The following is an 18589-nucleotide window of genomic DNA, read 5'->3' as shown; positions in this document are numbered from 1 at the left end:
GGGGGGTTAGGAGGGGGCCGTGAGGGGAGGGGGCTGGCCTGGGGGGGTTACGAGGGGGGTGGCCAGAGGGGAGAGGACTGGCGGGGGGACTAAAGGGGGCTGCCCTGGGGCGATGTGATCCCTGGGGGAGGCCTGGGGTGGTGCTAATGGGGGCTGGGCTGGGGGGAGCAGGGGCCAGATAGGTATCCCATGGGGGCAGTGGGGCAGGCTGGGCTTCCTGTGGGGTGACAGGGCATCCAGGCCTGGGTGGTGCCAGGGAGGGGCTGGGGGTATCTGGGTGGGAGGATGTTAGACTGGGGCAGTGGGGTGGCCTGGGCTTTCATGGGGGGGCTAGGGATTGTGTGGGGCAGGGTGCTAATTAGTCTCCTCGTTAGCAGCCGGAGCAGAGAGCCCCTGGGCCGGGGAGACGGAGCTGCCCTCTCACCCATCCAGCCCTGGGCACAGACACCTTGGCAGGGGCATCGACCCGCTCTCGGCTGGGAACGGCTCACGCGCCGGGTGCCCCCGTCGCCATGGCCAGCCGCGCAGGGGAGGGCAGCAACGCCCGCATGAGCATCGCCTCCCAGTTCTTCACCCAGGAGGAGGGCAGCGGCACAGACAGCATGACCACCTCGGAGAGGGTGCGTGGTGCGGGGAACAGTCAGTGAAGGCTGAACGGTCAAGTGGGCTGGGAGTCAGGCCCTGGTCCCTTTTAGCCCTAGACCAGGGACAAGAGAGGTGGCTCTGATCTGGCCCCAGGTCTTGCACACTAGCAGCCCAGGGGTTGGGGGAATGGGATACAGGGCCTTTCCCCTCTAGGGGTCACCACTCCCAGAGCAGGGGGAGCGGCTGGCTCCTGGGTGTTGGGACTGGGATAAGGCCTTTCCCTGTAGGGAGCGTCGGCTCTATTCCAACCCCAGGGCAGGGGGAGTGGCTGGCACCAGGGTTTGTGGAACAGGTTACAGTCTGTTCACCTCTCTTGCTAATTACAGTCCAGTTTCGAAGCGTATCGTGAAGGGCTAAATGTTGGGGCCACGTGACATGCCCCTCAGTGATCCTTCTGTACGGTGTGTTTACTGGCTCTGTCTGGTTCTTGCGAGGCAGCGTAGTCCGGGGGCAGGGCACCAGTCTGAGACTTGGCAGACCTGGCGTCTATCCCGGCGCTGCCGCTGCCCCACTGGGTGACCTTTGGCACATCCCTTCTTCTCCCTGGGCCTGGTTCCCCTCCCGCCTTTTGCCTGTCTTGTCTGCACGGCTTTTATCCCAGGGTCACTAACGCAGGGGCGGGATGGGTTACTTTTCCTGGTATATTGCACTGGTGCAACCCTGGCGTGGACTCAGTTACTCTGGCATCAAAGTGCCTTATCCTAGAATTCCCCTTCCCCATACCAATATAAGCACCTATGGTACAGCGGCATCCACGCTGGAGGGAAACTAGACTGGTGAGGGTAGCCTAGCACAATGAACACCTGATCTCAGGGGTTCTAGGCACTACCATAATGCTAGTGGGGTGGGTGTCCGTCACCAGGGCAGCTGTCACCTTTCGTCATGTACCCCTCCCGAGCTACCCATGTGTAGCCCCTCTGTACCGGGCAGGACTTCTAACTTCGTTGCCGTCTCTGCTTGTGGTGCTGCTTTGTGCCACATGAGCGGTTAACTTAGGACTGTCCTAAGCTCCCAGCCTAGCTTGGCCCTTGGGTGTTGCCTCCTTCGTCAGTTTGCTCTGTCTTGCGAGAGATTCCTCGGAGCCAGGCCAGTCTTCAATTCCTTTGTGCCTCCTCTCTCTGCAGGTGGTGGATCTGTTAAACCAAGCTGCCCTGATCAGCAACGACTCTAAAATCAACCTCCTCAAACAGGTGAGCTGCTCCTCCCTGCAGCAGTGGGATGACAGCGGGCTGGAATGCAGGGAGCTTGGAAGAGCTGTACAGGGGCACGAGGCCCCGTGCCTGCCTGTCGAAGGTGTAGCCAGCAGGGCCAGGGTCAAATAGCATCCGCTTTTCTTTCATGCCCCCCAGATTCCTCCCCAGCCTTCTCCCAAGGACCCACACCTTCCCCATCTCTCTAGCCATTGGCCCCTCTCTGGCTTCCCCGGGATTCTCTGATTCCACCTGGCACCTTGCAGGGACAGGACCTGCTGCTGGGCTCACTTGGCTCTGTGCAGAGCTCCTTGGTGTTGCAGAAATGCTGGACAGTGGCTGGGTCCATGGGGCAGGCAGATGGGCGATGGCTGATGCTGCAAACCCCTCCATCTGCCTGGGTCTCACCCCCTGCCGTTCTGCTTTCCCCACAGGTCCAGGAGCTAATTATAAACAAGGACCCCACGCTGCTGGATAACTTCCTGGATGTGAGTAGCCCTGGGTGCCACGTTGGGGTGCCGGGGACTCCTGAAAACAGCCTTTCCTGACTCTCCTTGTGCCCATGGCTGCAGGCCCTTCACTCAGCGGCCCCCCCCCCCCCCCTCTGACGGCTGAGTGAGGTGGAGAACTCCTCGGATTGACACAGAGCATTAACTGCCTGCTCAGCGGGCCTATGGTGGTGGTGGGGGGTTTGAGGTATGAGCGGCTGCCTAAAGGCTGCCTGGGTTTCCAGCTGGAGCCCCAGACGCCCCTCAAGCCTGCCGTGTCCTGGGCAGTGCCAGGGCTGGCGGCTTAGACTGCTCAGTGTCAAACGCAGGCCCGTGGAGTGTGAATATTCTCACCTGGGCCTAACCTAAAGCTTTCCGCAGCCGCCTCCCTGCCCTGACTCAGGGCAGCCTAGCTCTGCCCTGCCCTGGCCCCCTTCCCCCTCTCGGCCTGCTCTGCTGGGCAGCTGGGGCCGGCCCTGACCACCTGCCTTTCCGGCTGCAGGAGATCATCGCCTTCCAGGCAGACAAATCCATCGAGGTGCGGAAGTTTGTCATCGGCTTCATAGAAGAGGCCTGGTAAGGACGGATTTGCTGCTGCCTCCCAGAGCCACTGGGTGTAATTCTCCTTCTCCTAGAGCTTCCAAGCCCTCAGGGTGCTACAGGTCTGTACAGCACCTAGTTGGGAGCCCCAGCCAGCCAGCTCCTGCCCCACGCCCCACAGGCGGCAGCCGCTGGGACTCTCCCATCCCGCTCCCTATAGCGTCCCCTGCTGGGAGGGACTGAGTCTGGGAGCTCCCTTCAGCCAGCATAGGAGCGTCCCAGCAGCAGCCTGCAGAAGGGAAGTCGGCTACCTACGGACCGGAGGGACTGGGCTTTTGCCTGGGGGGTGGCGTCCGGGGCAGGGCAGGCGCTTATCCCTTGTCTCCAGCTAAGATCCCTGTTGTGAGCAGGGCCTGGTGGGTTACAACGGGGGCTGCGAAGAGTCAGGACTCCTGGGCTCTATTCCCAGCTGTGGGAGGGGAATGGAGTCAAGTGGTGAGGGCAGGGGGGCTGGCAACCAGGACTCCTGGGTTCTATGCCTTGATCTGCCATTGACTCCCTGTGTGACCTTGGCAAGTCCCTCCCCTGCCTCAGTTTCCCCACCTGTACAAGGGGTGAGGTTTCCGTAGAAGCCAATTGCTCTGGTCCAGGATGAGGGTCTGGTTGCTGCAGTAGCTGCTTGCCCCACCTCCAGCCAGTGCTGTCTGTCTCCCCCCTGAGTTTGCTGTCTCTCCCCCGCCCCCAGCAAACGGGACATCGAGCTGCTGCTGAAGCTCATCGCCAACCTGAACATGCTGCTGAAGGACGAGAACGTCAACGTGGTGAAGAAGGCCATCCTCGCCATGACCCAGCTCTACAAGGTGGCGCTGCAGGTGAGTGCCCCTCAGCCAGCCTGCGCAGCCCACGTCTCTCCCAGCAGGGGGCGCTGTCTGTCGGGGGAACTCCCGGTTACTGCAGCCCCGGCCTCTCCAGGCAGGGAGCGCTTCAGGGCGCTGGCTGGGGGGGGGGGGCCTGGCTACTCCAGCAGGAGGCGCTGTGGAGAATGGGATGGGGCACTGGGTGTGGGGAGAGTGCCTGGCTATTCCAGGCCCGGCCTCTCCCCGCAGGGGATGCTGTGCTCGGCAGCCGGCCTCGTCAGTGCTCGGTGGCCGGCCTCAGCGCTCACCCCTCCCTTCTGGCTCCCGGCAGTGGATGGTGAAGTCCAAGGTCATCAACGACCTGCAGGAGGCCTGCTGGGAGATGGTGTCGGCCATGGCCAGCGACATCATCCTGCTGCTGGACTCGGACAACGACGGCATCCGCACCCACGCCATCAAGTTCGTGGAGGGGCTGATCATCACGCTGTCGCCCCGCATGCCCGACTCGGACGTGCCCAAGCGCCACGAGAACGACATCAGCCTCGACCGCATCCCCAAGGACCACCCCTACATCAAACACAGTGAGTGGGGGCCCAGCCGGGCTCTAGGAGCCGGGTCGGGTGACCCGCTGCCAAGGCAGCCAGGGGGTGCTGTTGGCACGCGGCCCCCTCACCCCAACAGCCTTCCCCCACTCCTAACCTGCCTTCCCCCACGTGGCCCCTGGCTTGTGGCCCGTGCCATGACCCCGCCTGCTCCTGCCTTTCAGACGTGCTGTGGGAGGAGGGCAAGGCGGCCCTGGAGCAGCTGCTGAAGTTCATGGTGCACCCGGCCATCTCCAGCATCAACCTCACGGCGGCGCTGGGCTCCCTGGCCTCCATCGCCCGCCAGCGGCCCATGTTCATGGCCGAGGTGATCCAGGCCTACGAGACCCTGCATGGTAAGCGCTGCCCCCTCCCCGGCCGGGCTCCGCCTCGGAGACTCCCTCCCTGGCCTGAGCTGCTGGGCCCGGCACTCGGCCGGGGGCTTCCCCTGGGCCCTCTCCGGGGCCTCAGCCAGGGAGCCCAAAGGGCTTTGTGTGTGTTAATGAACGAAATCCCAATGCTTGTCCTGACTCCCAGCCGCACCCCACCCTCCCTGTCCAGGAATAGAACCCAGGGGTCCTGCCCCTCCCACTCTTTGCACCCCACTCCTTACCCAGGAGTCCTGACCCTCAGCCCCTCCCTCACCTTGCACCCCCTCTTCCTACCCAGAGCCAGGATGAGAACCCAGGAGTCCTGACCCTCAGCCCCTGCCTCGCCCTGCACCCCACTCCCTACCCAAAGCCAGACCCCAGGCTTAGCCCAAGCCTCCGTCCTACAGCGGGTCCCTTCTAGGGCAGCCCCCCTCCCGCGTACCTGACGCCCCTTCCATGTCGCCCTCCTGCCAGCCAACCTGCCGCCGACACTGGCTAAGTCCCAGGTGAGCAGCGTCCGCAAGAACCTGAAGCTGCACCTGCTGAGCGTGCTGAAGCACCCCTCGTCCTTCGAGTTCCAGGCGCAGATCACCACCCTGCTGGTGGACCTGGGCACCCAGCAGGCCGAGATCACCCGCAGCATGCCCAGCCTGAAGGAGCCGCGCAAGCGCCCGCGGGACGAGAGCGACCCGGCCCTGAAGAAGATGAAGATGGGTGAGGGGGCGGGGCGGGCCTCGCTCTGCTGGGAGGCCCCATTTAGCAGCAACCGTTCCTGGGGGTGGGGTGCCATGGGAGATCGGGTGCAGGCGGCTGAGAGCTTGTCCCAGTTCCCAGAGGGAGGTGATCAAGGGAACAGCTCAGTTACTCCAGTCCCAGCCTCCCCCAGCAGGGGGCGCTGTGGGGAGCAGGGCAGGAGATGGCTGTGGGGGGAGCTCCTGGCTACTCCAGTCCCAGCAGGGGGCACTGGCATCCCAGACATCATCTGAATTGGGCCCCTGGGTGCAGCCTTCACAGCAAAGTCAGGGATCCAGAGGCGCGGAGCAGCCAGTAGTTTCTAAGGCAGTGAAATCCCTCCCCAGGGCTGGGTAAGGTTGACAGGGGGCAAAGTGTGGGGCGGAAGCTGTCTCCCTTCTGCTGGGGCCTTACCAGCTGTGGACCCTAAGGTGCCGGTCCCAGGGGCTGCCGGGAAGGTGTAGCTCTGTGTGCACATGGCATCTGCCAGGAACCTGCCCTCCGCTGCCAGGCCTGGGATGGGGATGGCGCCAGGCCTGGCTGTCTGGGGATGGCGCCAGCCCTGGCTGTCTGGGGCTGGCAGTGCCCCTCGACTCTAACCCCAGGCTCTCCGGCACAGAGCCACCTCTCGGGGAGGATGATGAGGATAAGGACCTGGAGCAAGCGGCCGCGCCACCGCCCAAGCCCTCTGCCCAGACCAGCACCCATTCGGACACGGACATCACGGCCGAGTTCCTGCAGCCCCTGCTGACGCCGGACAACGTGGCCAATCTGGTGGGTGAGGTTGGGCCCCGGCTCGGTGCTGATGGGTCCCCGGGCCCCCTGAAATGCGCACACACACCCCCTCCACACTTAGACACGCTGCCGGGGGACGGGTGTGTTGGGCTGCAACTGCCAGGCCTTGAGCAGCGGCTCCTGTTCCAGCTCACAAGCCAGAGTGTCAGGCCTGCTGAATGGGAGACCTGTGGGGAAATCCAGGGGGTTCAGGGCGTGGGACAGCTCAGCAGGGGGTGCTCTCCCCTCGCAGTCAGTGCTGACCCCAATGCCATGGAGCATGGGGTCGCTGGGCTGCGGGGAGTGGAACTGCTGGGGGTCGCTGGGCTGCAGGGCGGTTGGGCGGGGGCTCAGCAGGGGGCGCTCTCCCTGCAGTGTGGTCTCTAACCTGCTGGCCTGGTGGGAAGCTGGGGAGGCCTCGCTGCTGGAAACAGCGCTTGGCCTCAGCAGGCTGGGGAGGGGCTGGGCCTAGAGTGCAGGGCCTGGGGCCCGTAAGAGCAGCGCCCTCTGCAGGACGTCCCCCGGTGGGCTGCATCACGGCCATGTCCTGCCTCTCCTGCCCCAGGTGCTGATCAGCATGGTGTACCTGCCCGACACCATGCCCGCCTCCTTCCAAGCCACCTACACCCCCGTGGAGTCAGCCGGCACAGACGCCCAGATCAAGCATCTCGCCCGCCTGATGGCCACCCAGATGACGGCCGCAGGGCTTGGGCCAGGTACGTCTGCTGGGGGGAGTGGGGGGCTCCCTTGTAGCACAGGTAGAGCTCTGGGGGAAGGGCAGCTAAGGTCGGGGAGACCTCAGACTCGTGCCACCTCCCCTGCTTCCCCAGCCTTCAGGAGCCCTCCCCGTCCACAAGATGCCTCGCTGCCTGCTGGGGGTGAGTGCTTTCCAGAGGGTGGGGGGGCTGAAGGTCGGGATTGAGGGGCGCAGGCAGAGCTGGGGGCATGGAACCCTAGGGCTGCAGGTCGGGAGTGAGGGGCACAGGCAGAGCTGGGGGGGGCTAGGCTGGCAGGGGGCTGTGAATTGGGATTGAGGGGCGTCGGCAGAGCTGAGGGTAGCTGAAGCTCTTGTTTCCCGGCTCCACTCTCCTTCCCTTGGGGCTGGTGCCCGGGGTCCGAATGGCTGTGCCTGGCCTCGCGTGGGCACCGTGAGTGAGACGGCTCCTTGGCACAGGCTCCTCTCCCCGTCCCCCAGGCGTGGAGCACACCAAGCTGCTGAAGGAGGAGCCGAAGGAGGAGAAGCTGGCGAAGCCCGAGAGCGTGCTGATCAAACGGCGCCTGTCCTCGCTGTCCCAGGGCCAGGCCATCTCCGTGCTGGGGGCACAGGGCTGCGTCACTATCCTCCTGGAGCAAGAGGCCCCCCAAGCCAAGCGGCGTCCGGAGCCCATCATCCCGGCCACCCAGCCCAGGTGAGGCCTTTTCGGGGGTGGGCGCTCAGGGTCCGTGCTGAGCCCGGGGTTTATAGTCTCCCGGGAGGTACCCCAAGAGGTCGCGCCCTTTCCAGGGCTGCCTGGCGGCGCTGCAGATACTAACAGGCACTGATCCCCGATGGGGTAAAACCTCTCTGAGCAGGAGTCTGCCCATCAGACTGGCTGGGCAGAGCTCCCGGTGGGCAGCAGGGGGTGCTGCCGAAGAGCCAGCTCTGAGTCCCTGCACCAGAGCATCATAGAATCGTAGGCCCGGGAGGGACCTCGAGAGGGCAACTAGGACCACGTAATAATTCGCCCGCCCCTGCCAGCTGTTCGTCCAACCTGCTCTTAAAAGCCTCCAGGGACTGAGATTCCAACCCTCCCTGGGCTTCGCTACCCCGACAGGATCTTGTTCCTAATGTCTGACCTAAACCGCCCTGGCTGCAATTTAAGCCCACTGCTTCTTGTCCTATTCTGAGAGGTTAACGAGAACAATTTTCACCCTCCTCCTTGTAACAACCTTTTATGTACTTGAAATTGTTACCATGTCCCCGATCAGTCTTCTCTTCTCCAGACTAAACAAACCCAATTCATTCAGTTTTCCCTCATAGCTCATGTTTTCTAGACCTTTCATCATTTTTGTTACTCTTCTCTGGACTCTCCAATTTGTCCACATCTTCCCTGAAATGTGGCGCCCAGAACTGGACACAATACTTCAGTTGAGGCGTAATCAGCGCGGAGTAGAGCGGAAGAATTACTTCTCGTGTCTTGCTTACAACACTCCTGCTAATACATCCCAGAGTGATGTTTGCTTTTTTTTTTTGCAACAGCGTTACACTGTTGACTCTATGGCCTCCAGATCCCTTTCCGCAGGACTCCTTCCTAGGCAGTCATTTCCCATTTTGTAGGTGTGCAACTGACTGCTCCTTCCCAAGTGGAGCACTTTGCATTTGTCCTTATTGAATTTCATCCTATTTCCTTCAGACCATTTCTCCAGTTTGTCCAGATCATTTTGAATTTTAATCCTCTCCTCCAAAGCACTTGCAACCCCTCTCAGCTTGGTATCGTCCGCAAACTTTATAAGTGTCCTCTCTATGCCATTATCTAAATCACTGATGAAGATATTGAACAGAACCGGACCCAGAACCGATCCCTGCGGGACTCCACTCCATGTGCCCTTCCAGTTTGACTGTGAACCACCAATACCATTGGGAGGGCTGTAGGTCAGCGAAGAGGCGCGGAGGTTATGACACTTTGTCCTGGCGGGAGCCATGCCAGGCTCCTGTGGGGTCCCTCACGGGATCTATGTCCCCATTGTTAACACACCTCTCTGCCCCCTCCAGTCCGTTGTCCTCTGGCTGTCAAGCCCTGTTGAGTTCCTGGTCCTGCTGCCGGTAACGCTCGGGCGCTGATTTTTCCCAATCCCCCATGACGTATGTTGAGTCCAGCCAGCTCTTGATGGCACGTTCCCACTGCCCAGACGCCTGGGCCCTTCCCGCTTTGCACAGTGGGTAGTGCTGCCAAGCCGAACGGGTAATCTGAGGCGTGGGTGGTTTGTGAGAGCGTTACAAACCATGCCCGCCTCCGGCGCTGAGCCGCGCTCTAACTCCCCGCTCCAGGCTGGCAGGCGCCGGCGGGCGCAAGAAGGTTTTCCGCCTGAGCGACGCGATCAAGCCGCTGACGGACGTGCAGATGGAGAAGCTGAAGCTGGGAGCCGTGAAGCGGATCCTGTGCTCAGAGAGAGCCGTCGCCTGCAGCGGGGCGGCCCAGGTAGGCACTGGCTCGGCCGCAGCGGGGCAGGGCCTGGGTACCCTCCGTGTCTGACCCTCCCCTTCTCTCGTCCCCAGGCCCGTGTCAAGATCCTCTCGTCCCTGGTGACCCACTTTGACATGCCCCTGAAGAGCGAGGTCTTGGCCTTCATCCTGGACGACATCCGCAACCGGCTGGACCTGGCCTTCGCCTGGCTGTACCAGGAGTACAACGCCTACCTGAGCACGTACCCGTCCGGCTCCCTGGACAGCTACGACGAGTGCCTCATCGGCCTGCTCTCCGGCCTGCAGGAGAAGCCAGACCAGAAGGATGGGTGAGTGGCCTCGCTGTGGGGGAGGAGCTGAGAGGCGGAGTCTTCCCGGCCTGGGTCACTGGTCTGGACCCAGACTAGCCTGGGTCAGGGACACACGCTTGGGGTGAGCTTAGCCTGTGCCATGAGCTGCGACCCTGCTGGGATGTCAGTGCTGTGAGCTTCCTCCCAGCAGTGCCTAGCTCAGGCTCCAGCGCTGCGAGCTTCCTCCCAGCAGTGTCCTGCCTGCGGCAGCTAGGGCTCCATCAGTGTGACCAGCCGGGATTCCTGCAGCGTAACTAACGCTCCTGCTGGGACCAGCTCCCTGCCGTGTCGTGGGACTGCCAGCCTGGCCTTCCCCGCCATGCTAGGAAGGGTTTCCAGGGGGCAGATGTCCCCATCACGCAGCAGTGAGCATCCTCACTCCATCCCAGCAGGGGGGCGCAAGGGCTCTGGAGCCGGCACTCTCAGCTGGAGACATCTGCCTGCACTTTCTGTCCTAAGCATCCTGGATAATGTCATGGGGCAGGGGTTCTCTCCCTTTTCCGGCCCTGGCCCACCCCAGAGGTGGCTGCATCTCAGGGGCAGGCGAAGGGCCCTTTTTCAAAGGGAATCTGGGGGCTGCAGCCCGGTGGTGATGGTCTGTGTGTGTGTGCCCCCTGCAGGATCTTCACCAAGGTGGTGCTGGAAGCCCCACTCATCACAGAGAGCGCCCTGGAGGTGATCCGCAAGTACTGCGAGGATGAGGTGGGTTCGAGGAGCAGGGAGGGGAGAGTGGCTATTAAAGAGGCACCACCCTTGCCCAAGAAGATTCTAATCGACCCCACTGATCCCTCTTGCAGGGGGGCAGGGCGGGGCTGGCATCTCCCCGTCACATGATGTGTGCACCCAGTATCTGCGGGCAGGCTCCTGTGGTTCCCGCCCCACCGCCCGCGTCCCTCGCCTGGCACTTGCCTGTCCGCATAAGATCAAGCTCCTCCGGCTGAATGCATGGAGCCGAGTCCCAAGCCTGTGCGGGGAGGTGGGGGGTGCCGAGCCGAGCCCCTGGGGGGACCATCTGCTCACTGGGGTCGTCTATCGCAGAGCCGCACCTACCTGGGGATGTCCACCCTCCGGGACCTGATCTTCAAGCGCCCGTCCAGGCAGTTCCAGTATCTGCACGTGCTGCTGGACCTCAGCTCCCATGAGAAGGACAAGGTGCGTCAGGCAGCCGGGGGCCGGTGTCTTGTGGTATTGTCCAGCCCCTCTGTGCATTCATTCAGCCCGGCTCGTCCCCCCAGATACTGCCTCAGGCCAAGGACCCGCCGCCCTGGCCGCGAAGTCTCAGGAATCCTGCCAATGAGACCCGTAACTCAGCTCCTCACTGCTCCCCCAGTGTCCTGAGCGAGACGGAGGGTTCCCAGTGGCGTCCTAGCCAGATCCCGGTCTGTCCCCAGCAGCTAGCCACGATTCCCCGCCTGGAGCGCTCGTGTGGCATTGCTGTGTAGCTGTCTTCAGCTGCCCCCTGCCCCAGAGGCGGCCGCCCCTCAGTGCTGGGTGAGCGCTCCCCTCACACGCCGCGTCTGCCCCGCAGGTCCGCCAGCAGGCGATCCTCTTCATCAAGCGCATGTATGAGAAGGACCAGCTGCGGGAGTACGTGGAGAAGTTTGCGCTGAACTACCTACAGCTCCTGGTGCACCCCAACCCCCCGTCTGTGCTCTTCGGTGCCGACAAGGACACAGGTAACAAGGCGGGGCCATGCATGGGGTGGGGACGACCAGTGAACGTGGGCTGCTGTCCCTGGGGGGCAGTCCTCAGTGTCGCTAGTTGGTGGGTCAGATCTCCCCTACAGCGCTGGGCTGCGGCACCAGTCGTGTGGGGATCCCCCAGCCTGGTGCTGGTGACTGCTCCCTGCTCGGTGATCAGAGGAAGGAGACCTGTGCTCGTAGCCGTGGGGGATCCCAGGGCATCTCAGGCCCATGGCTGGGTTCTGCCCGCGAGCCGGCATTGCCGTGGTTAGCGCTCCAACCCCGCTGTGCTGGTAGCCGTCTGCTGCTTCCACAGCCGAGGATCCGAGAGCCCCTCCTTAGAGTTAATGGGGCCAGCCGCTGGCCCCTTCCTGCAGTCTGAGCCCGTCCCTCGGCTCCCTGCTGGACTGTCGCCCTGGGTGCAGGCTGGCTCCGGAGGTCGGGGCGGCCGCTGCGCTTCCCCTGGTTCTCCAGCTGCGGTTGTTTGCTGGGAGCCCCACGACCGATGTCCCTCCCTTGTCGTGCAGAGGTGGCTGCTCCCTGGACCGAGGAGACGGTGAAGCAGTGTCTGTACCTGTACCTGGCCCTGCTGCCACAGAACCACAAGCTGATCCATGAGCTGGCGTCGGTCTACACGGAGGCCATCGCTGACATCAAGCGCACCGTGCTGCGGGTCATCGAGCAGCCGGTGAGCACGCCGGGAAAGGCTCTGCGGGGACCCCCTGCAGCGGTACAGGGCTGTCTGTGCAGGTGGGACAGCGAACTGTGGCCACTGCAAGGCCGACCCCAAAGCAGGGCTGCAGACTGAATTCCAAGCTAGGCTCTTGGGGCAGGGGCCATCTTCATGCTGTTTGTACAGCCCCTAGCACCGTGGGGGGCTGCTCCGTGACCGGGACTCCTAGATGCTCCCGTAATACACCTAATAGCAAAGCAAAAGTACAGTGCCTCGCACAATGGGGTCCTGGCTGTGAGTGTGGTTCCTAGGCGCTACCGTAATACACCTAATAATGATGCAGGCAGATGGGTCACACTTTCTATTGAGGTTCAGGTTAGAAATAAAGGGTTAATGGATGATTGACGGCTGGCTTAAAGCTGGGTTGATCAGCTGTTCTGGAGTCCAGAAATCCCCAGCTGGAAAGGGCCTCAGGAGTTCATCAAGCCCAGCCCCCTGCGCTGAGGCCGAGCCAAGTAAGCCTAGACCAGCCCTGACGGGTTCGTCCAGCCTGATCTTAAAATCCTCTCTGGACGGGGATCCCACATCCTCCCTGGGAAGCCTGTTCCAGAGCCGAACTCCCCTGAGAGTTGGAAAGTTTTTGTCCTAATATCTCACCTCACTCTCCCTCGCTGCAGATTAAGCCCATGGCTTCTTGTTCTCCATGTCCACTGAAGGTAGGACGATCGATCCCCGTCCTCTGTATACCAGCCCTTAACGAATTTGACAACTGTTCTCCACTCCCTGCTCAGGCTTCTTTTCTCAAGGCTAAACGTGCCCAGTTTTTTTTAACCTTTCCTCCTCGGCCAGGTTTTCGAAACCTTGAATCATTTCTCTTGCTCTTTTCTGGACTCCCTCCAGTTTGTCCACCTCTTTCCTGAAATCCGGCGCCCAGAACTGGACCCCGTTCTCCAGCTGGGGCCTTCCCCGGTGCCGAGTACAGCAGGGCAGTTACGCTCCGTGTCTTTCCTGCGACGCTTCTGTGAATACACCCAGAACAATGTTCGCCTTTTTCACGGCTGCATCAAATTCTTGGCTCACGTTCAATGTGCGATCCGCTCTACTGCCCAGCTCCTTCTCAGCAGTACAACTCCCTAGTCATTCCCCATTTTGTAGCTGTGAGTTTGATTTTTCCTTCCTAGGTGCAGTACTTTGCACTCGTCTTGATGGAATTTCCTCTAGCTGAATTCTAACCCTCTCCTCCAAAGCGCTTGCACCCCTCCCAGCTCGGTATCAGCTCCAGGTTTTATAATCCCACTCTCCACTCCGTTCTCTGGCTCAGCAATGAAAATACTGAAGGGTCGCGGACCCAAGACCGACTCCTGTGGGACCCCGATAGATACGTCCTCTCAGTTGGGCAGCGAACCATTGATAGCGGCGCTTTGTGCCCACACCTCATAGCAATTCCATGTCGAGCGCATTTCCCTAGTTTGCTTCTGAGACTGTCAGGTGGGGCTGTCAAACCTGACTAAAATCAAGCTGCATCCTGTCTGCTTTCCCCTACCTGTGAGATCAGTACCCCTGTTGGAGGAGGCAATGTTCTTGACAAATCCATGCTGGCCGTTCCAGACTGCTCCTGACCATGGCTCAGAGCCATCTCTGGTGGGCAGCCCGCCTGGGGTCTGTGATCTGCTTACAGCCTCTGTCCATCCCCCTTTGCCTTTTCTGAACAGAACCTAAAGCAGGAGCGTCCCGTGCAGACTCCAGCCTCTGGCGGGGAAGGTACAAATGAAGAGCATAACCTGGCCGTGCTGCACGGATCGGGTTAGCCGGCTGCTGGGGTCCCAGGAGTGTGGGGGTTTGGGGTACTCGGCTGCGCTCCACTGGCTGGGTTCCCTTGGGGCTTGGCTGGGGGGTGGGGTACGGCCGTGTTGCGCGTGCTGACTTGGCACAGTTGGTTCCTTTCCCCCGCGATCCGTGGTGATTCTCCTCTGAGGCTGCCTCTTCCTTCTCTCCCCCTCCTTGCCCAGATCCGTGGGATGGGGATGAACTCCCCGGAGCTGCTGCTGCTGGTGGAGAACTGCCCCAAAGGGGCTGAGACCCTGGTGACCCGGTGCCTGCACAGCTTGACGGATAAAGGTATCAGTGCCCCGCCCCACACCGCCATTGTTACCCCCCCAGCGGGCACTGCCCTCTAGATGGGTGGGCATTCGGAGGGCTAGAGCAGGGCTGTTGGCTTTTCTCCCTGGCTGGTTGTCCTGCCCTGTGCCTCAGTTTCCCCTCAAATGGGAATGTTGCTTCCCCAAGCGTTCTACACACACACACACACACACACACACACACACACACACACACACACCCACCAGCGCTGGGCACCCCCGGCTGCTCTCTAGCCCCTCCCCCGGCGCTGACCTGCCCTTGCTCTCGCAGTGCCCCCGTCTCCCGAGCTGGTGAAGCGAGTTCGCGATCTCTACCACAAGCGACTTCCGGACGTCCGGTTCCTCATCCCCGTCCTCAACGGCCTGGAGAAGGTAGGACCCCGTGGGGCCTGGCGGGCGCTGCTGAGCCAGGCAGGGCTCCTGGCGTCTGGCCTGGCCCAGCTACTGCCACGGCCGGAGTGGGGGTAGTGGCTGGACAGCCACTGCCTAGGGGAGACTGTTCTTATGGGAGGCAGTGGACTCTAGTGGTTAGAGTGAGGAGTGGGGTCTAATGGACAGACCAGGGAGGGGGGCTGGGAGCCAGGACTCCTGGGTTCCGATCCTGGCTTTGTCACTGGCTCAGTGTGACCCCGAGTCCGTCCTGTCCCCTTGCCGTGCCTCAGTCTCCCCTGTGTTAAATAGGCCGGAGGGTTGTGTGGCATAACTGATATCTGCCAAGCTCTCCCTCTCCCTCCCACAGAAAGAGGTGATCCAGGCTCTGCCCAAGCTCATCAAGCTGAACCCCATCGTGGTGAAGGAGGTGTTCAACCGCCTCTTGGGGACGCAGCACGGTAGGTGCCGAGCCGAGGGGCCGGGATTTCCCCGTTCTGCGGGGCCAGCTGCCGACATGATGCTGGGAGATGGGCTGGCGCCCACGGATCCCGGGGGGCAATGGTGCCATGACACTGAGTGGGAGGACAATTGGGGGTCAGTCCTCCCACGTCCATTCCAGGCGGGGATAGGAGCTTCACGGCCCAGCCAGGGAGAAGCCTGAGCCTGGGAAGTTTCAGGGGCCCCATCTCGTGTCTCTTGTGGGGAGCCTGGAGTAGAAACGGATCTGGGCAGCAGGGCCCTAGGCCGCCCAGCACAAGCCTCCCACTAGGCACAGTGGGTCTGCACAGACAGCCCGGCCTCCCAGCTCAGCCTCCCCCTCTCTGCCCTGTGCAGGCGAAGGGAATTCGGCCGTGTCCCCCCTGAACCCTGGGGAGCTGCTCATCGCCCTGCACAACATTGACTCTGCCAAGTGCGACATGAAATCCATCATCAAAGGTAAGGGGGTGCCGGAGCCCTGGGTGGATTCGGACAGCGGGGATGGCTGCGTCCGCTGGGCCAGCCCTTTGGCTGCCTGCGCCACTGTCCTGCCTCTTCCTCCTTCCCCTTGACTGGCAGCAGGCTGGCCCACAGGTGGGAGCCGGGACTCCTGGGTTCTCGTCTCGCGCCCACTGGCAACCTGCTCCCTTCTCTGCCCCTCCGTGTGTCTCAGCCACACCCCCAAATCCCCGGCGGCCTCGGCTGACGTCATCTCTTTCTCCCACAGCCACCAACCTGTGTTTCGGGGAGAGGAACGTCTACACGTCGGAGGTGCTGGCCGTGGTGATGCAGCAGCTGATGGAGCAGAGCCCCCTGCCCATGCTGCTCATGAGGACGGTCATCCAGTCGCTGACCATGTACCCACGCCTGGGCGGCTTCGTCATGAACGTCCTGTCCCGCCTCATCATGAAGCAGGTGGGAACCCGGCCCTGCGGCGCCTCCTGCAGCCTGGCCAGGCAGCCTAGCGCTGGGACCCCGGCACAAGCTAAGCTGGGTTGGGTTAGCCCCGGAAATCCCAGGGCTTCTAAGGAGTTTATGGAGGGGATGGTATGATGGGATAGCCTAATTTTGGCAATTAATTGATCTTTGACTATTAGCAGTAAATATGCCTGATGGCCTGTGATGGGACACCGGATAGGGTGGGATCTGAGTTACTACAGAGAATTCTTTCCTGGGTGCCTGGCTGGTGAGTCTTGCCCACATGCTCAGGGTTTAGCTGATCGCCACATATGGGGTCGGGAAGGAATTTTCCTCCAGGGCAGATTGGCAGAGGCCCTGGGGGTTTTTCGCCTTCCTCTGCAGCGTGGGGCACAGGTCACTTGCTGGAAGATTCTTGCACCTCGAAGTCTTGATTTAAGGACTTCAGTAGCTCAGACATAGGTCAGGGGTTTGATACGGGAGTGGGTGGGTGAGATTCTGTGGCCTGCGTTGTGCAGGAGGCCAGACTAGAAAATCATAATGGTCCCTTCTGACCTTAAAGTCTACGAGTCTATGAGTGGGGGGGATGATCCACTAGAGGGCGCTCTTCTTGCTGAGGCCCTGTTAAGCCAGTGCACTGGAGCTAGGGGGCTCTGGTGCTGGCATTGTCATCTCCCGGCTGAGCCGTCACCCTAAGATCCCGTCGCTGGCTTCTGTTCAGTCCACTGTCCTGGCCCGTTCCCCCTCTCCTTTCTTCGGCCTCCCTCAGCCCCACTCCTTGCACTTAGTCTGCACTTCCTGTCCTAAACTGCCGTGCACTGGTGGCATCTGGCTGTTGATCAGCCGCCAGGTTCCTCCCCAGAGGTGGCCGCATCCTAGCACCAAGGAAAGTGATTTTTCCGAAGTAGCTGGGGGAGGGGCAGCTCTTCACCTGTCCCCCCCAGACAGCCCAGGTCTCCATTTCTCAACCCTGCTCCCCCTCGGGTGCGGGCTCCAGAGGTGCATGTGACACCACCAGGCCTCTGCCCCACTCCCTGCGCACATTGCCCCCTTGCTCCTCCGCCAGCCGCCCTGGCTTTCAGCACTGCCTCTGGGTGGGCATCTCCCCAGCTCTGAAAGGGCTGCCGATGGGGATACAGGTGGCTGGCTGCTTCCCAGCAGAGGGACGCCTGGCTCATGCCCCAGCAAAGCCCTGGCCAGAGCCAGGGTGACGCGCTGACACGTGGAGGGCTGGTTGAATTGGTTGCCCCTTGTGCCCACGTGTGGGTGTGTGGGGGAGGGCATAGTGGAAAGGCCCCTCTCTTAACCCTCCCCCTTCACCCTCCCAGGTTTGGAAGTACCCCAAAGTGTGGGAGGGCTTCATCAAATGCTGCCAGCGCACCAAGCCCCAGTCCTTCCAGGTCATCCTGCAGCTCCCTCCGCAGCAGCTCAGCGCCGTCTTCGAGAAGTGCCCCGAGCTGCGGGAGCCCCTGCTGGCCCACGTCCGCTCCTTCACCCCGCACCAGGTACTGGCCTGCCCCCTGGAGGGCAGGTGGGGGGGAGTTGTGCAGGAGATTGGGGGCTGAGTGTAACCTGGGGGAGGGGGGGCGCAGGGGAGGGCACACAAGTGATGGTGGGGTATGCAGCTGCCCTTCCCTTTAATAATTAGGGACAGACTGCAGGGCCCCAGCATGGTGGGGGTGTAGGGAACGGAGCTTCCTTTAGGGTTTGTTCTCACCCACTTCCCTCGGGGCTCCAGCGCCCCCACCATCACCCTCCTGCCCCCCCTGGAGCCTGATGAAAGTTTGCTCCCTAGTGTGCTGGGCTCTGCCCCTGTTTGGCTGTGTCCCCCCAGCAGTGGAGCTCCCAGCTCTCCCCTAGGGGACACCGCTCCCCAGCCCCCCAGGTGCGGCTGTCAGCCCTTGCTCAGCCTTTAAACTCACCTGCTGCGACTAGTGACTGCTCCCCATGACAGCTCTGCCCCCGTCCCAGGGTAGGTCCTTACGGGCCGCCCAGTTCTCTCTCTAGTTGGGAGCTGGCTGTTCCCAGGGCAGGGGAGAGGCTGGCGCTCCGGACCCAGGGCAGCGGGCACTGGGCGCCTGGACCCGTGCTCCCGCATGCCTCGCTCACCCGGCCCCTCTTTCCCCTCCCCACCCCGCACAGCAAGCGCACGTCCCCAACTCCACCATGACCATCCTGGAAGCCAGCAGCAAGCAGGAGGTGGAGGTGAAAGACTCCCAGCCGCTGGAGGAGGTGAGCGGAGACGCCTGGGCTGGGAGGCTGGGAACCGGGCCGGGGAGGGAGTAAGCTAGTACCCGAAGGCACAGAACCGTGGGCTCAGGGAGGTGCTGCGGCGGGACTCTCAGACCAGCCCCGTGGCTAATGCTCTGCTGCAGAGGCCCAGGGGAGCGGGGTCTCCAGCCCAGCCTCTCTGAGGGGAGTCCTTTGCTACCCCAACTCGACGGGATGGGGAGGGGTCCCTTCCCTGGCTGACCGTGCTTTGTCCCCGGGCAGGAGGAGCTGGAACCAGTGCCCCTCCTCCCACGCATGTCCCAAGACATGATCGCTCTGCGGCTGGCCCAGGAGAAGGCGCTCAAACGCCAGCTGGAGGAGGAGCAGAAACTGAAGCAGCCGGCCAGCCAGCCACGCCCTGCCCACG

The 18589-nt window shown here is 62.1% G+C and overlaps 1 protein-coding gene across 1 annotated transcript; it reads left to right on the top strand.

Moving 5' to 3' along the window:
• Positions 1 to 382: 382 nt before the first annotated feature.
• Positions 383 to 18585, top strand: SYMPK (symplekin; the record flags this gene model as incomplete). Its single annotated transcript, XM_026658790.2, has 25 exons — positions 383 to 620; positions 1770 to 1835; positions 2270 to 2323; positions 2826 to 2899; positions 3609 to 3735; positions 4052 to 4301; positions 4487 to 4657; positions 5147 to 5386; positions 6024 to 6178; positions 6744 to 6894; positions 7374 to 7587; positions 9207 to 9357; positions 9435 to 9670; positions 10312 to 10393; positions 10730 to 10843; positions 11220 to 11367; positions 11901 to 12061; positions 14056 to 14164; positions 14456 to 14556; positions 14924 to 15014; positions 15391 to 15492; positions 15761 to 15948; positions 17280 to 17456; positions 18094 to 18183; positions 18445 to 18585. Coding segments are annotated over exons 1-25 (3501 nt in total), but the record flags the coding sequence as incomplete, so codon positions are not given.
• Between the last annotated feature and the right edge of the window lie 4 nt (positions 18586 to 18589).

The sequence above is a fragment of the Terrapene carolina genome, unplaced genomic scaffold, assembly GCF_002925995.2.
Source record: "Terrapene carolina triunguis isolate 2854851 unplaced genomic scaffold, T_m_triunguis-2.0 Scaffold517, whole genome shotgun sequence".
Classification (NCBI taxonomy): Eukaryota; Metazoa; Chordata; order Testudines; family Emydidae; genus Terrapene; species Terrapene triunguis.
The sequence above is the reverse complement of the archived record's forward strand: the minus strand, read 5'-3'. Positions and strand labels throughout refer to the sequence as shown.